General features: G+C 46.6%; 1 protein-coding gene across 2 annotated transcripts in view; it reads right to left on the bottom strand.

The window, feature by feature from the left end:
• Positions 1-176: 176 nt before the first annotated feature.
• Positions 177-13671, bottom strand: part of Cog4 (component of oligomeric golgi complex 4) — a 41067-nt gene continuing 27572 nt past the window's right edge. Inside the window, exons 12-19 of one of the 2 annotated variants that reach the window (XM_059264001.1) lie at positions 13264-13429; positions 7504-7566; positions 3128-3244; positions 2503-2595; positions 1764-1847; positions 1469-1570; positions 880-1008; positions 177-710 (exon numbers count right to left, since the gene is read on the bottom strand). In XM_059264001.1, the coding sequence (XP_059119984.1) occupies positions 576-710; positions 880-1008; positions 1469-1570; positions 1764-1847; positions 2503-2595; positions 3128-3244; positions 7504-7566; positions 13264-13429 (889 nt within the window). In that variant the 3' untranslated portion in view covers positions 177-575. The remainder of the gene's footprint in view (positions 711-879; positions 1009-1468; positions 1571-1763; positions 1848-2502; positions 2596-3127; positions 3245-7503; positions 7567-13263; positions 13430-13671) is intronic. The other variant, XR_009379425.1, reaches the window with a different exon arrangement.

A 13671-nucleotide genomic window follows, 5' to 3' on the forward strand; every position in this document is an offset into this window, starting at 1 on the left:
ACAGCCCAAGAGAGGGTTGAAGTTAGGACTGAATAAAGGCTCTCGCTGTCATGTGACTGGATATGGGAAGCTGAGGTCTCATGCATTTGACTTCAGGCTTTAGGGCTACTAGTGGAATGGCCTTGCTCAAGCAGCCACCCTGTCCTAGACCCAACACAATGGCACATCTCCAAGCAGTGTTTTTACTCTGGTGTTTATTTGTGAACATCGCAGCCTTGCCTTTAGGTCCCTAGGTGCCTTCAGCTCTCACGCTGTCAGGGTCATTGTGCCTGCTGTAGTGTGAGGGTGAGAGAATGACCACTTGTGGGAAGGCTGGCTGGGTCATATGCTGCCTGCTTGGTCTTCCTCTCTCAGTTGGGAAAGGCTGTCCTAAAGCACCCTCCCCATTGCCTCCGGCCTCAATTGCTCCAGGGCAGGACTTGGAGTGGGTCCAGTCCTTGCTTTCTGGTTGTTGCGCAGTGGTGTAGTCTGGGCCCCCGGCGTACTCAAGCCAGTGGCCTTGCATGGCTCTTTGGCTGCAGCTACTTAGAAAAGAGGTCCTGACGTCTGGTGGGCCACGTGGCACCACACGGCAGCTACAGGCGCAGCCTCTTGATGTCCTCACTGCGGAAGTCGATGCGCAGAGCCAGGACCTGTCGTACTTCAGCAGGGGTGAGGCGCCACGTCAAAGGGCCAGAGTTGGCACCCCAGTAATCTAGTATCTCAGTCACCTGTGGGGAGAATTTGCTCGTTGGCAGGGGTGAGTCTATTCTGAGGGAAGCTCCTGGGCTTTCCTAAGACAAGGCAGGGACGCAGCAAGTGAGGGAGTGGCAGAGTTCCAAACTTGGCTCTGGACTCTTTGCAGTCCCTTTTCTGGGCTGGGGTGAGGGAGTCACGTACCCGCTCTAGATTGAGGATTGTGGCCATTTGTGAGAGCCGGGCGAACTTGTCTCGGATGGTCCAGGTTGTCACCGTGGTAAGGTAAGCAATGAGTGACCTCAGTTCCTTGTCAAACTGCAGACCACCTAGCTACCGGAGAATGAACACAAACCTTGTCTCTGTTAAGGCCGGCCCTATGACGAAACAGAACTAGAACCCAGTTGTCCTTAGAACTGGGAGGTAAAGGCTGAGGAGATGGCTCAGCAGGTAGGAGTGCTTGCCACCAACCCTGATGATCTGAGTTCGATTCCTAGAACCCACATGGAGAACCAGAAGACTGCAAGTTGTCCACATGTTCACTGTGGCATGTGCTCCCCACCAAATAAATAAATGGGGGGGGGGAGAATATATAAAAAAAAAAAGAAAAAAAGAAAGAACTATCAGGCAAGACCACCACTGGGCCTGTGGCTCCAGTCTGTTCTAGTGCCTCAGAAGCCAGACAGAACTGGGCCTAGATAAGCAGGGTATGCTGGTGGCAGAGAGGATATAAATTCTGGGATGGCACTACTTAATAGGGGAGAGCTGTGGGTCCATATTCCTTTGAACTTACCCTATTGAAGGCAGACTTCAGAACCACCTTTTCTAATTCAACAGCAACAAGGCTGGTCATGAGTCCGGTCAGGCTGTCATAGATGACTGGGGACAGGCTGGCCTGCACAAAGCTTGTATCAGTAGAGTCCATCCAGGCCCTCTGCCTTTACACTGGAGTTCCAGTGAGACAGTTACATGAACAGGCAGTGTCCCCACAGGCGACTCAGTAGGGCCTTTGGCGTCTACAGCAAGAGTGGTAGGCCACAGGATGCCAGTGAGGGGCAGAAGGGGCAATTCCACATACCCCCACTTACCTTGAACTCTGCCATCTGCTGTTCCAGGTTGACAATGAACTGCTGTACCCAAGGGTCATTGGCCTCATAGTCATTGAATTCTTCCTATGGTCAGAAGCAAGTGGGGGCTGCAAAGGGCCTCTTTCTAACAAGTACTACTCACCCTCACACCCTCTCTGCCCCCCCACCCCCCACCCCTTTTGGTTTTTCAATACAGGGTTTCTCTGTGTAACAGTCCTGGCTGTCCTGGCACTCAAACTCAATGAGATCCACCTGCCTCTGCCTCCCAAGTGCTTGGATTGAAGGCATGTGCCACCACCGCCTGGCTCCTCTGCTCCCCCCCCCCCTTTTTTGAAAAAAGATATCCAGCTAACAGCTCTGGGCTGCAGTAGTGGCCCATGTGTCAGGGCAAGGCTAGGCCAGGAGAATAACGCTCTTAGATGGTTGGGTGTGGTGGCAGAGCACTTGGGGGGCAGAGGCAGGCAGAACTCTGTGAGTTCAAGACTAGCAAGGCTACACAGTGAGACTGTCTCAAAAATTAAAGGGCTCCTTGGTCTATGATAGGTGGGATAGGTGGGTAAAATATGCCTCAGTATAAGATGAGTCATATGAAGGCAAGACCCCTTCACATGTCTCTCTGAGCCATTCTGACAGCAGGAACAAATCTAGTCTTTGATGGAGATGGAGGTGGGCTGACAGCACTTAGCCTAGTCTGTTCAGGTGATTCCCTGCCTTTGATGACTGCTGCGGTCAGGCTGACCTCCTCGATGTTGTGGGAGACTGAGAGAAAAGTGTTGATCCAAGGTTGCACTTGAGGCTTGACTGCTGAACTGTTGAGTTCCGCCAGCCCTTCCTGCACCAAGACAGGACAGAGACACATCAGACGCATGCCCCACCTCGTACCTTATCTTCTACCCATCTCTCGACTCCTGCAGCTGAGCAGGAACTTCAGAATCATAGTGGAGGTCATGATAATAAAAGCCAGGAATGTGTCCCTTTCCAGAGCTGTGGAGATTCAGGTCCAGAGATGAGGTCCTGAGACTGTCTTACAAATCTCAAAGGTGATTTCATAATGCCTGGTGTTAGACAGAGCCTGTGGCTAAGGCCAACCATCATTGAACCAGGTGGTTCAGGTCCTCTGAACATCTTTCTGAGGGGTCTTGTCATTTGGGGGCCACCAAACAGAAATTCTAAAGGACCAGACACTGGCTTGTTTGTATGACACATGCTAAAAAGAAGCACAGTGGGCCTTTGGTCTCAAGGGATCTGTCTGCCTTCAGTGGCTGCATTCTTCACCCTTGCCCTCTCCCCTGCCCACAATGGAGCCCACGGTAAGCCAGCTAACAGTCTTCCCAGAGCATCATCGCAGGGGCATGAGGCCTTACCTGCAAGAGGTCTCGAAATTTGTTGGACACAGCAGCCAAGTCAGAAAGGCAGCTGTCAAACTTGGCTTGGGCCTGCTCCCCTCCAATGCCCTGACTGAACAGCTTGGTGCAGTCACTCTAGGGGAGAATAGAGCTTTAGAAATCGACTGTGCCTATGCCATTGGAATGTAAGCAGGGGCAGAGGGGGTCAATATGCAAGTAGCCATTTGTCCTTTACTAGACTTCTCTGGGAAGATTCTATAATGGTGGCTCTTTACTTTGCTTTCACACCCCCACCCCTTCTAATATGAAGAGAACAAAAACAGAAATGGTAGAAGTGTGTGTGTGTGTGTGTGTGTGTGTGTGTGTATCACACACACACACACACACACACTTACACACATTTAAGGCTAACAGGGCTGGAGAGATGGCTTAGCGGTTAAGAGCAATGGCTGCTCTTCCAGAGGACCTGGGTTCATTTTCCAGAATCCACAACTGTCTATAACCCAGTTCCAGGGGATCTGGCACCCTCACACAGACATACATGCAGGCAAAACATAAATGCACATAAAAATAAATAAATCTTAAAAAAAAAAAAAAGAAAAAGAAAAAATTACTGGGTAGTGGTGGCGCTCACCTTTAGTCCCAGCACTCAAGAGGCAGAGAGGCCTCTTTGAATTTCAGGCCAGCCAGGGCTACCTAGTGAGACCCTGTCTCAAAAATGAAAATAAGGAGGAAGAACACAGAGTCCTGTTCCTTTGATGGTTGAGCTGTGTGAGATGATACACGAAGTACTTAGCCTGGTACATAGTAGGCACTAAGATACACTCCCTATGACTTCACAGTTTCTGCTTAAATATTTTCGTCTTAGCCAGGTGGTGGTGGTGGTGGTGGTGGTGGTGGTGGCGGCGGCGGCGGCGGCGGCGGCGGCGGCGGCGGCGGCGGCGGCGCACGCCTTTAATCCCAGCACTCGGGAGGCAGAGGCAGGTGGATCTCTGAGTTCGAGGCCAGCCTGGTCTACAAAGTGAGTTCCAGGAAAGGCGCAAAGCTACACAGAGAAGCCCTGTCTGAACAAAACAAAACAAACAAACAAATTTGGTCTTATGGGGCTGGTGAGATAGCTTGGCAGATACAGGTGTTTACTCCCTAGGAAACACAAAGGTAGAAGGAGAACTGACTCCAGAAAGTCCTTCTTTGAGGTCCACATATGCACTGTGGCATGCATGTCCTGCCCCTCCATCATGCACACACCTAACAACAAATAAGTAAAAAAACTAACAAACAAAACAAACCTTGAGCTGAGCAGTGGTGGTGCAGGCTTTTAATCCCAGCACTTGGGAAGCAAAGGCAGGCAGATCTGAGTTCAAGGCCAGCCTTGTCTACAGGACAGCTGGGGCTATACAGAGGAAACCCTGTCTTGAAAAACCAAAATAAACTTCTTGCCCTCCTTTAAAGCACACACACACACACACACACACACACACACACACACACACACACACACGCTGGAGCACCCCCATCACAAGTCATATATTTAGAAAACGACTATAAATAACTTAAAAATAAAACAAAACATGCTTGCCCTATGAAATAGTCTTATTATTATCTTTGAGGCACAGATGAGGAAGCAGAAGCTCAGAGATTTAATGACTTGCTAAAATCATCGCAGTAGGATATGGAGCTGGATTCTGGCTGAAGTATCTGACTCAGGGTGTTTGTTCCTCTCACTGTCCTTCAGCCCTGACCCCTGCAGGGGGACCTGCTTGAAGCTCATGGTGTTTCGGGTTGTCAACAGCTGCCTACATCATTTCTTGTGGTGTTCTTTACAAAGTTGATGCTGTTTTTTCTACAACAGCATCAGTGTAGAGTGCAGAGGGACTGGTAGAAGACCCTGTGCCCACAGTAGCTCCCTCACTCAGTCTTTTAGCCTTTCACTTCAACTGGAAACGGACCTGCCTATTGCGAAGTGCTGGTGATGGGGCTGAGACAGAGTGTCTGTGAAATGCAAATCTCATTTATGGGAGTTGTTCTGGTTTTAGCTATTTGCTATCTCTCTTTTTTTCCTGTTTTTTTGAGGCAGAGTTTCTTTGTGTAGACTTGGTTGTTAGAGAACTATAAACCAGGCTGGCTGCCTCCCGCCAAGTGCTGGTGTGTACCACTATCACCAGGCCCTATTTTGTAATCTCTTTTTTCATGTGGCTAATTCTAGCTCAGTTATGAATTTCTATCATTTTATGAATTTTTTATTTTTTACTTTTTTTTTTTTTGTTTTTTTTGTTTTTTTTGTTTTTTTTTTCAAGACAGAGTTTCTCTGTTTAGCTTTGGAGTCTGTCCTGGATCTCGCTCTGTAGACCAGGCTGGCCTCGAACTCACAGACATCTGCTTGGCTCTGCCTCCCAAGTGCTGGTATTAAAGGCATTCGCCACTGCTGCCCGGCCTCAGCCTGCTTTCTTATAGAACCCAGGACCAGCAGCCCAGAGATGGCACCACTCATCATGGGCTGGGCCCTCCCCCACTGATCACTAATTAAGAAAATGCCTTACAGCTGGATCTCATGGAGGCATTTCCTCAACTGAGGCTCCTTCCTCTCTAATGACTCTAGCCACCACCGCCAGGCTAGTTTTTTATTTTTTTTCAAACCCTAAAAGACTGATAGTAAAGATATAGGTAGGAATAAATCTAGAGTGCTGCCGGGCGGTGGTGGCACACACCTTTAATCCCAGCACTCAGGAGGCAGAGGCAGGCGGATCTCTGTGAGTTCCAGGCCAGCCTGGTCTCCAAAGCGAGTTCCAGGAAAGGCGCAAAGCTACACAGAGAAACCCTGTCTCGAAAAACAAAACAAAACAAAACAAAACAAAACAAAAAACAAAAAACAAAAAAAAACAAAAAAAAAAAATCTAGAGTGCTAACATTCAGGGGGAATTTAGAGGTAGAGTGGTAGCCTAGCATGTGCAGGGCCCTGGGTTCAATCCCAAACACAACAGCCAGGCACGGTGGTGCACACCTTTAATCCCATTCAAACATTTATTGTATAACAGACACTGCACTGTTTGTATAATGTATCACCTTATTGTAAATTCCTGACTTGGTCCATGTCTCCCTGTTTTCTGAGGGCCTCCCTCAGAACCACATTAGCTCTGAAACCACCTGCCTACCCCAGTGTCACACCAGTTCCTACAGGCAGCCCTTTGCCTCTGCTGCAAAGCATCCTCTGGTTAGTGTCCACCTTGGAGGAAGGACCCGAGCTTTCCTCCTTTCTGGGAACTCACTTTAATACTTGACAATGTTGCTCCACGCTGTCTTGTTTTGTTTGTTGAGACTGTTAGTACATCATATTCACTCCACAACAATGTTATGGGAAGAGGTCATTATCTCTGTTTTACAACTGAGACTCAGGAAACTGAAAACAGAGCTTGCCTAAAGCAACACAACTGGTTAGAGGTCTAGTGGAGATTTGAATATCCTAGTATTTGACTTCCAGGCCCAAGAAATTTATACTATGCTCTGCAGTCCTTTGTTAAAAAGTGACAGCAGGGACTGGAGGGATGGCTCAGTGATTAAGAGCTCTTCTTGCTCTTCCAGAGGACCTGGATTCGTTCCCAGCACCCATGTGGGGCAGCTCACAACTGCCTGTAAATTCAGCTCTGGGGGATCTGATGCCTCTGGCCTATGAGAGCAACTGCACTCATGTGCATATATTCTTCTAACTCCACATACACATAATTACAAATAATAAAAATATATCTTTAAAAAATACAGCAACTGGCTTTATGCAGGGTTTGGTAAACCTTATTTTATTTTATTTATAGAAGGCTTTATCATAATTTAAAAAAATTTATGTGTATGTATGTGTTCCTAGGTGAATGTAAGCCGTGTGTGTGTGTGTGTGTGTGTGTGTGTGTGTGTGTGTGTGTGTGCGCGCGCGTGCGTGAGCCCATGGAGGCCTGAAGAGTGTGTTGGATACCCAGGAGCTGGAGTTACAGGGAATTATGAGCTGCTTGATATGGGTGCTGGGAACCAATCTTGGGTCCTCTGGAAGAGCAATAAATACTCTTAACTACTCCAGCCCCTAAAACATTTTTTTAAAAAGTACTTTATGAAGCATACTCAACTGTAATTTCATGAGAGCACTCAACAAACCATCAGCAGGGCGAGATGGAAATCTGTACCTCATTGTATAGGACAGAGAACTGAGACTCAGAATGAAAGGTCTTGGCCATGGTTATCTTCCCCGGCAGGTCCACAGATCCCTTGCTAAACTGCTAATCACCATTGAGATCTTACAAATGTGGCTGTGTGTCAGACAAGCTCAGTCACCTCAGGACAGGTGTTCAGTGCCTTTTCTCCAACTAGAGTGGCTCTGTCTACTAAAGACTGATAGACAATGTTCCTTGTACCTCCAGAGTTGTCTTCAGAGTTGAGATATTTTCACTGCAGACTTCTACATTATTCAGAGTCACCTGGAAGATGATGAGAAAGGAATGTTATTTCCTGATCACTGGGCTTGCAGCCAACTCCAACGACATCCAAAATGGCTGACAGCTACATTTTATGTGGCTCAGAGAAGTACTAGCTTCAGTTTAGACACGCTAAGGAAAGCCAGCACCGCTGTTAGTAGGCAGGATGCTCAGATCTTGGTGTAGACAGAATGGTGAGCTCATGCTTTCTCCTGTTCCCACTACCAAAGCAGCAAAACCACACTGACTGCAGAAGTAACACACCTAGGCTCCATGTTACTTATAGATCAAGAACAATTCAGGCTAACAGGTATGTGGTAAGCCCTGGGCTCAAAGATGGCAGGCCTTGGTAAAGAATGCAAATATATAATGAGCACTTGTGATAGACCAGGCACTGTTCTAGATCCTGGGGAAAAAACTGCAGCAAAACAGATAAAATACCTCCCACCCCCACAGCAGGCAGTATACTTTAGTGACAGAATGTGCTTAGCAAGGGCAAACCCCTGGACTGAATTCCTAGCATCCAGCCTTGGTCCAACCTCCTAACCCTGATATATATGACATAAAGTCAGGGAGTGATAATCATGATAAAAAATGAAACAGGGATGGAGACAGAAATTCAAAGTGGAAAGCCCTCAACACTGGAGTTGGGATTAGAATCCATGAATCCCTAGTAAGGGCTAAAGGCTCCTTCTTTCATGCCTCACCTGTTCCGAGACTAGGTATAGAAAGAGCAATCACAAAAAGCAGGATAGGGACTGGAGAGACAGCGAGCAGTTAAGAACGCACAGCACAATCATGAGGGCTGGAGTTTGTACACCAGCACCTAAAAATACCTTTAACTACAGCTCCAAGGACTCCAAAACTCTCTGAATGACAAGCCATGCACACCCTCCTTTCCCACATGTGTTTAATCTCACAGATACATATACACACAGAGAGATAAATAAATCATTAAAAAAAAGCAGTAAGGGTGACGTGGCTCAGTTGGTAGAATGTTCACAGAACACACATAAAGCCCTGGGTTTGATTTCCAGCATTGCATAAACTAGATATTTAATTCCAGTACTCAGGAGGTGAAGGCAGGAAGATCAGAAATTCCAAGTCACCCTTGGCTACGTAGTGAGTTGAAGCTGACCAAAGATCTATGAAACCCTGCCTAAAAAAAAGGCAGTATGGGAACAGAAGTGCTAAAGTACAGACAAGGAAGGCTCCAGGGTGGAGATGGCTGAACTGAACTTACAAAGCCAGGATGCTTGTGTTCCACTCATCCTAACCGACGAGTACATTCCACCACTCTGTCAGCCTCTCGTTAGCTCACTATTCTAGTCCTTTTCTTCCCACCTGTGCTGCTAAGGATCAAACAAACACAGGCCATGCTGAGTAAGTACTCTGCCACTAAGGTATATGCCAGCCTCCCCTTCCTCCTTGAGGCAGTCTCATGTAGTCCAGGCTGGCCTCAAACTCCCTCTAGAGCAAGGATTACTCCCTGCCTCTACCCCCCAAGTACTAGAATTGCAGGCCTATGCCACTATGCCTGGCAGGAATTTTTTTTTAATGTGTATGAATATTTTGCTTGCACATATAAATATGCACATGTATATGCCTGGTACAGAGGCCAGAAGAGGGCAGGCACTGGAACTCCTGGACCTGGAGTTACAGATGATTGTGAACCACCATCCATGCTGGTGCTAGGAATAGAACCTTCTTCTGCAAGAACAGCAAGTGCGGGGCCTGCAGAGATTGCACAGTAGTTACGAGAGCATTGCTACTCTTGTAGAGGACCCAGGTTTGGTTCTTAGCACCCAACCGCCACTTAGCTCACAACCACCCATAACTCTAGTTATAGGGGATCTGATATCCTTTTCTGACGTCTGTAAAAACCAGGTATGCACAGTATAAAACACTTATACACAATAAAATAAAAAAATCTTTTTTTAAAAAGTTAAAAATAAAATACTCAGCAAATGCTCTTAACTGATAAGCCATTTCTCCAGCACCACCACCCCAATTTCAAGAGGGTCTCATGTAGCCTACCCTGTCCTCAAACTTGCTATGTAGATGAAGCTGGACTTGAACTCTGGATTCTGCCTCTATGTCCTGAGATTACAGATGTATGCTACCATGTCCAGCTTCTGGCAGGATGTTTTAGAGCCTCTAACAGCTGTGGTCTGGGAATACTGGTACAGAGGCTATGGGTGGTAGGATTAAAGTATTTGGGGGAATCTCACTGCCTCTGGCTGGTTAGTAGGTGGCATAGCCCAGGAGGACAGAACAGAAAGGAGCCATGACTGCGGAACGTAAAGATTTTAGGGTGAAAGGAGAATCCCAGACTCAGGGGTTTGGACTGGGGAGTCTGCTGTCTTTGAGGGCTTCCCTTGTTGGCACCATCCAGTCAATACTGGAGAGTCACACTGCTGCTTAGGCCATTCCCACTGGGGTGGTAAGGGCACTGTGGCCATAACACAGGCCTGCTAACATTGACTATTTCCAGAGAAGTAAGTGTGCTGTTATGATAGCTGAAGGATAAAGATCACAACCTAAGTGTTTCCCAGGCATTTAAGCGCACCAAGAGTAGCTGTCATAAGAAAAAATGGATTTGGGTTCAAATGGTATTGATTTTGAGAGTTTCCCTTGGACTAACAACCTTTGTAAACATGGATTCACTGGGTTTATCCCCTGCTCATGGCAAATGGGATGTCAGGAGAGTTGGGGAATTCATTTTGACAGCCAAATGAATCAAAGTGTCATACAAAATAGGCGTTGTGGGGCTGGAGAAATGGTTCAGCTGTTAAAGGGTAGGTTAACAACCAAAATGTCAAAACAGGCTTTGTGGTGGGAGTGATGACATTTTAAGTGTTTGGAACTGGGAAAACTAGAAATCTGTCACCAAGCATTTAGCACTACTTTTCTTTTTGCATTATCATGTGGGTCTTCTAACAATGAAACTGTCTAAATGGGAAGTTCCCACAGAGCAATGAATGAGAGCAAAGGCACTCACTGGCCAGCCTTGGGGATAGGAGAAGTGAAGCGGTGGGAAAAGGTATTAGAAAGGTAGATGGGTTAGGTTTAGGAGGCGTGAGACAAAAGACCAAATAGGCTTGTGGCCTGTGCCAGTAATCCAGCAGCTCAAAGGCTGGGGAAGGACAGGTGTACATTCAAGGCTGCCTGGGCTACAGAGCAACGAGGCAAGCCTGAGTAAGCTGGTGAGACTCTGGCTCACAACAAGCATTGGGAGATATATATTGTGGCCAGTGTGCTTGCCTGGCTTGTGTGAAGCCTTAAGTTCAATTTCTAGCATTGAAAACACAAAAACAAACAAGTGAACAAAAACCAAGTAAAACAGACAGATGCTACTCAAGACATGTACCTTTGGTGTGGTAGGTCCCAGGAAGCCAATGAATGCTTCTGAGCCCAGAAATGAAAAAATGAATGTGAAAAAAAAAATAATAGAATGCAAGCAAAACAAAAAATGTAAGTTAATCCATGATTGATGGTGTTTGCTGGGCATTTTTGGCAAAGTTCTCAAAAAGTAATACATTTTATAAGTAAACATTTCTTCGAGCTCCTTTTTTTTTTTTTTGATTTTTCAAGACAGGGTTTCCCTGTGTAGCTTTGCGCCTTTCCTGAAACTCACTCTGTAGACCAGGCTGGCCTCGAACTCACAAAGATCCGCCTGCCTCTGCCTCCTGAGTGCTGGGATTAAAGGTGTGCACCACCGCCGCCCGGCGAGCTCCTTTTTTAATTAAAAATTATTATTGGTGTGAGTTTGATGTGTGTGTGGTGCATGTGACATAGCACAGATATGGCAGCCAGAGGACAACTGTGTAAGGCTCTCTCCTTCCACCTTTACAAGGGTCTCAAAGACCCTTGTTTGTTTGAGATAGGGTTTCATATGTAGCTGCGGTTGACCTGGGAACCTTGTCTTGAAAAACTAAAAAAAAAAAAAAAAAAAAGTCTCATGTATACCAGGCTGACTTTGAATTTTCTAAATAAACAGGGCTATCTTTCAATTCATTCTCCCCCCTCCACCTCCCAAGTGCTGGGGGTTATAAATGTACAATGTATACTACCAAGTCTGATGCTCTTTTTGGACAACACCCATGACATTCCAGATAGATAGAATTCATACCAGAGAAAATATTTTCTTTTGTTTTTTTTGTTTTTTTGAGACAAGGTAACCTTAGCTGGCCTGAAATTATGTAGACCAGGCTGGCCTCAAACTCACAGAGATTTGTTTGCCTCTGCCTCTGCTTCCTGAGTGCTGGGATTAAAGGTGTGAACCACTGCAGCTGTCTCAAGGGAAATGTTTCAATGTCAGAATGAGGCCAGGGCAGCGAAAACAACCATGTTGGATCTCTCTGGTAACTAGTTAGTGTGATTTACCTGTACAGGGTAAGGTAGCAATGTCTCTGAGACTAAGAACCTGAATCTGATAGAAGCTGAGCACTAAGAAGTGCATGGACACATTTTCTTCATCCAATCCATCTGTAGACTGTTGACTGACAGCTCAGCTTTGGATGTTTCCTTCAGCCTCTAGGCCTTAAGGTAACAAACTCAAGTCTAGTGATGTAAAATGGAACACGAAAGATCTACACCAGTGCTATCCCCATTCATGTAAAGTCAGCATGTACCAGAGAGACCTGATTATGAACTTCAGATTTCTTTCTGTGTTCTTTGGTATGTTACCAACTGGCTGCCACCCTGTACAAATCCTTTCATCCTTTCAGGCTTCTCTTTCCCTGTTACCACACAATGGGAAGACTCACCACTTCATTACATCTCTTGTTTGTGTGGCTAAATGACCCCACCCTCCTTGAAATAGTCTTGATAGTAGTCCAGGATAACCCTGAATTTATGATCCACTTTTCTCAGCTTCCTAAATACTGAGATTACAAGCATGTTCCAAAGAGGAAGTTACTAGAAAAGCAGACTTGGGAGGCATAAAGGATTGGTATCCATCTAGACTATGGGCCTCTCCTTAGAAAAGTAGTACAGAAGTGTGGCATAGATGTTAGAGTTGGTTTTGTGGTGGATGCATACACTGTAGAGCCCCTCACCAGTTTGGCAGAGGGGTCTTGGGAAGAACACTGAGGAGAGTAAGGAACCTAGGCTTTTGGTAAAAAAAGCAAAGCAAAGCAAAAAAAAGTATGTGGTATGCTTCAGGTTGCTCAGAGCAGGTTCCTGGGTAAGAAGTGGTTTCAGAACCTGGAAGAACTTTCCTTAAAAGTGTTTTCCTGCTGATGGTGGCACACGCCTTTAATCCCAGCACTTGGGAGGCAGAGCCAGGCAGATCTCTGTGAGTTCGAGGCCAGCCTGGTCTACAAAGCAAGTTCCAGGACAGCCTCTAAAGCTACACAGAGAAACCCTGTCTGTCTTGAAAAACAAACAAACAAACCAACCTTTTCTGTTAAATTCTAGAGGAAAAGTCTTCACCTTAGGCTTTTTATAATTTGGCTAAGAGGCTGTAGTACAACCTCTCAAGGGCGCTGGGGATGTGGCTCCTTTGGTAGAGAGCGCCATGCCCAGCACTGCAGAAACAGGACACACACCTGTAAGGCCAGCACTCCAAAGGTACAAGCAGGAAGACTGAAGTCAAAGGGCATCCTTCATTATGCAGCAATGGCTACAAAACCTGTTTCAAAACAGTAATAACCCTTAAGAAAACCTGACCCAGCTGCCAGCCTGATGGCCACCTACCAGGAAGGACAGCTTGGCTTCATCGGTGCTCTCGATACCTTTTGTGTCAAACTTGCCCTGCTGGAGGCTGCTGTGCATGATGTTCACAGCACTCGTCACCCCACGCTGGATGTCCTGTAAGGTGGTGGCTGGGAAGCCCATCCGCAGCTTATTACATAGAACATCCCTGTGGGGTAGAATGGCATGTGCAGAGTTACAGCGTTCAACCTGGCCTACAGGAAGCAAAAACAGCACCCACTACTGCTGTGGGATGGTCTGTATGTCAAATCTGTTGCTCTGATTGGTCAATAAATAAAACACTGATTGGCCAGTGGCCAGGCAGGAAATATAGGCGGGACTAACAGAGAGGAGAATTGAAAGAACAGGAAGCTGAGTGACAGAGACACTGCCAGCCGCCGCCATGACAAG

This window comes from Peromyscus eremicus, chromosome 5, assembly GCF_949786415.1.
Source record: "Peromyscus eremicus chromosome 5, PerEre_H2_v1, whole genome shotgun sequence".
NCBI lineage: Eukaryota > Metazoa > Chordata > Mammalia > Rodentia > Cricetidae > Peromyscus > Peromyscus eremicus.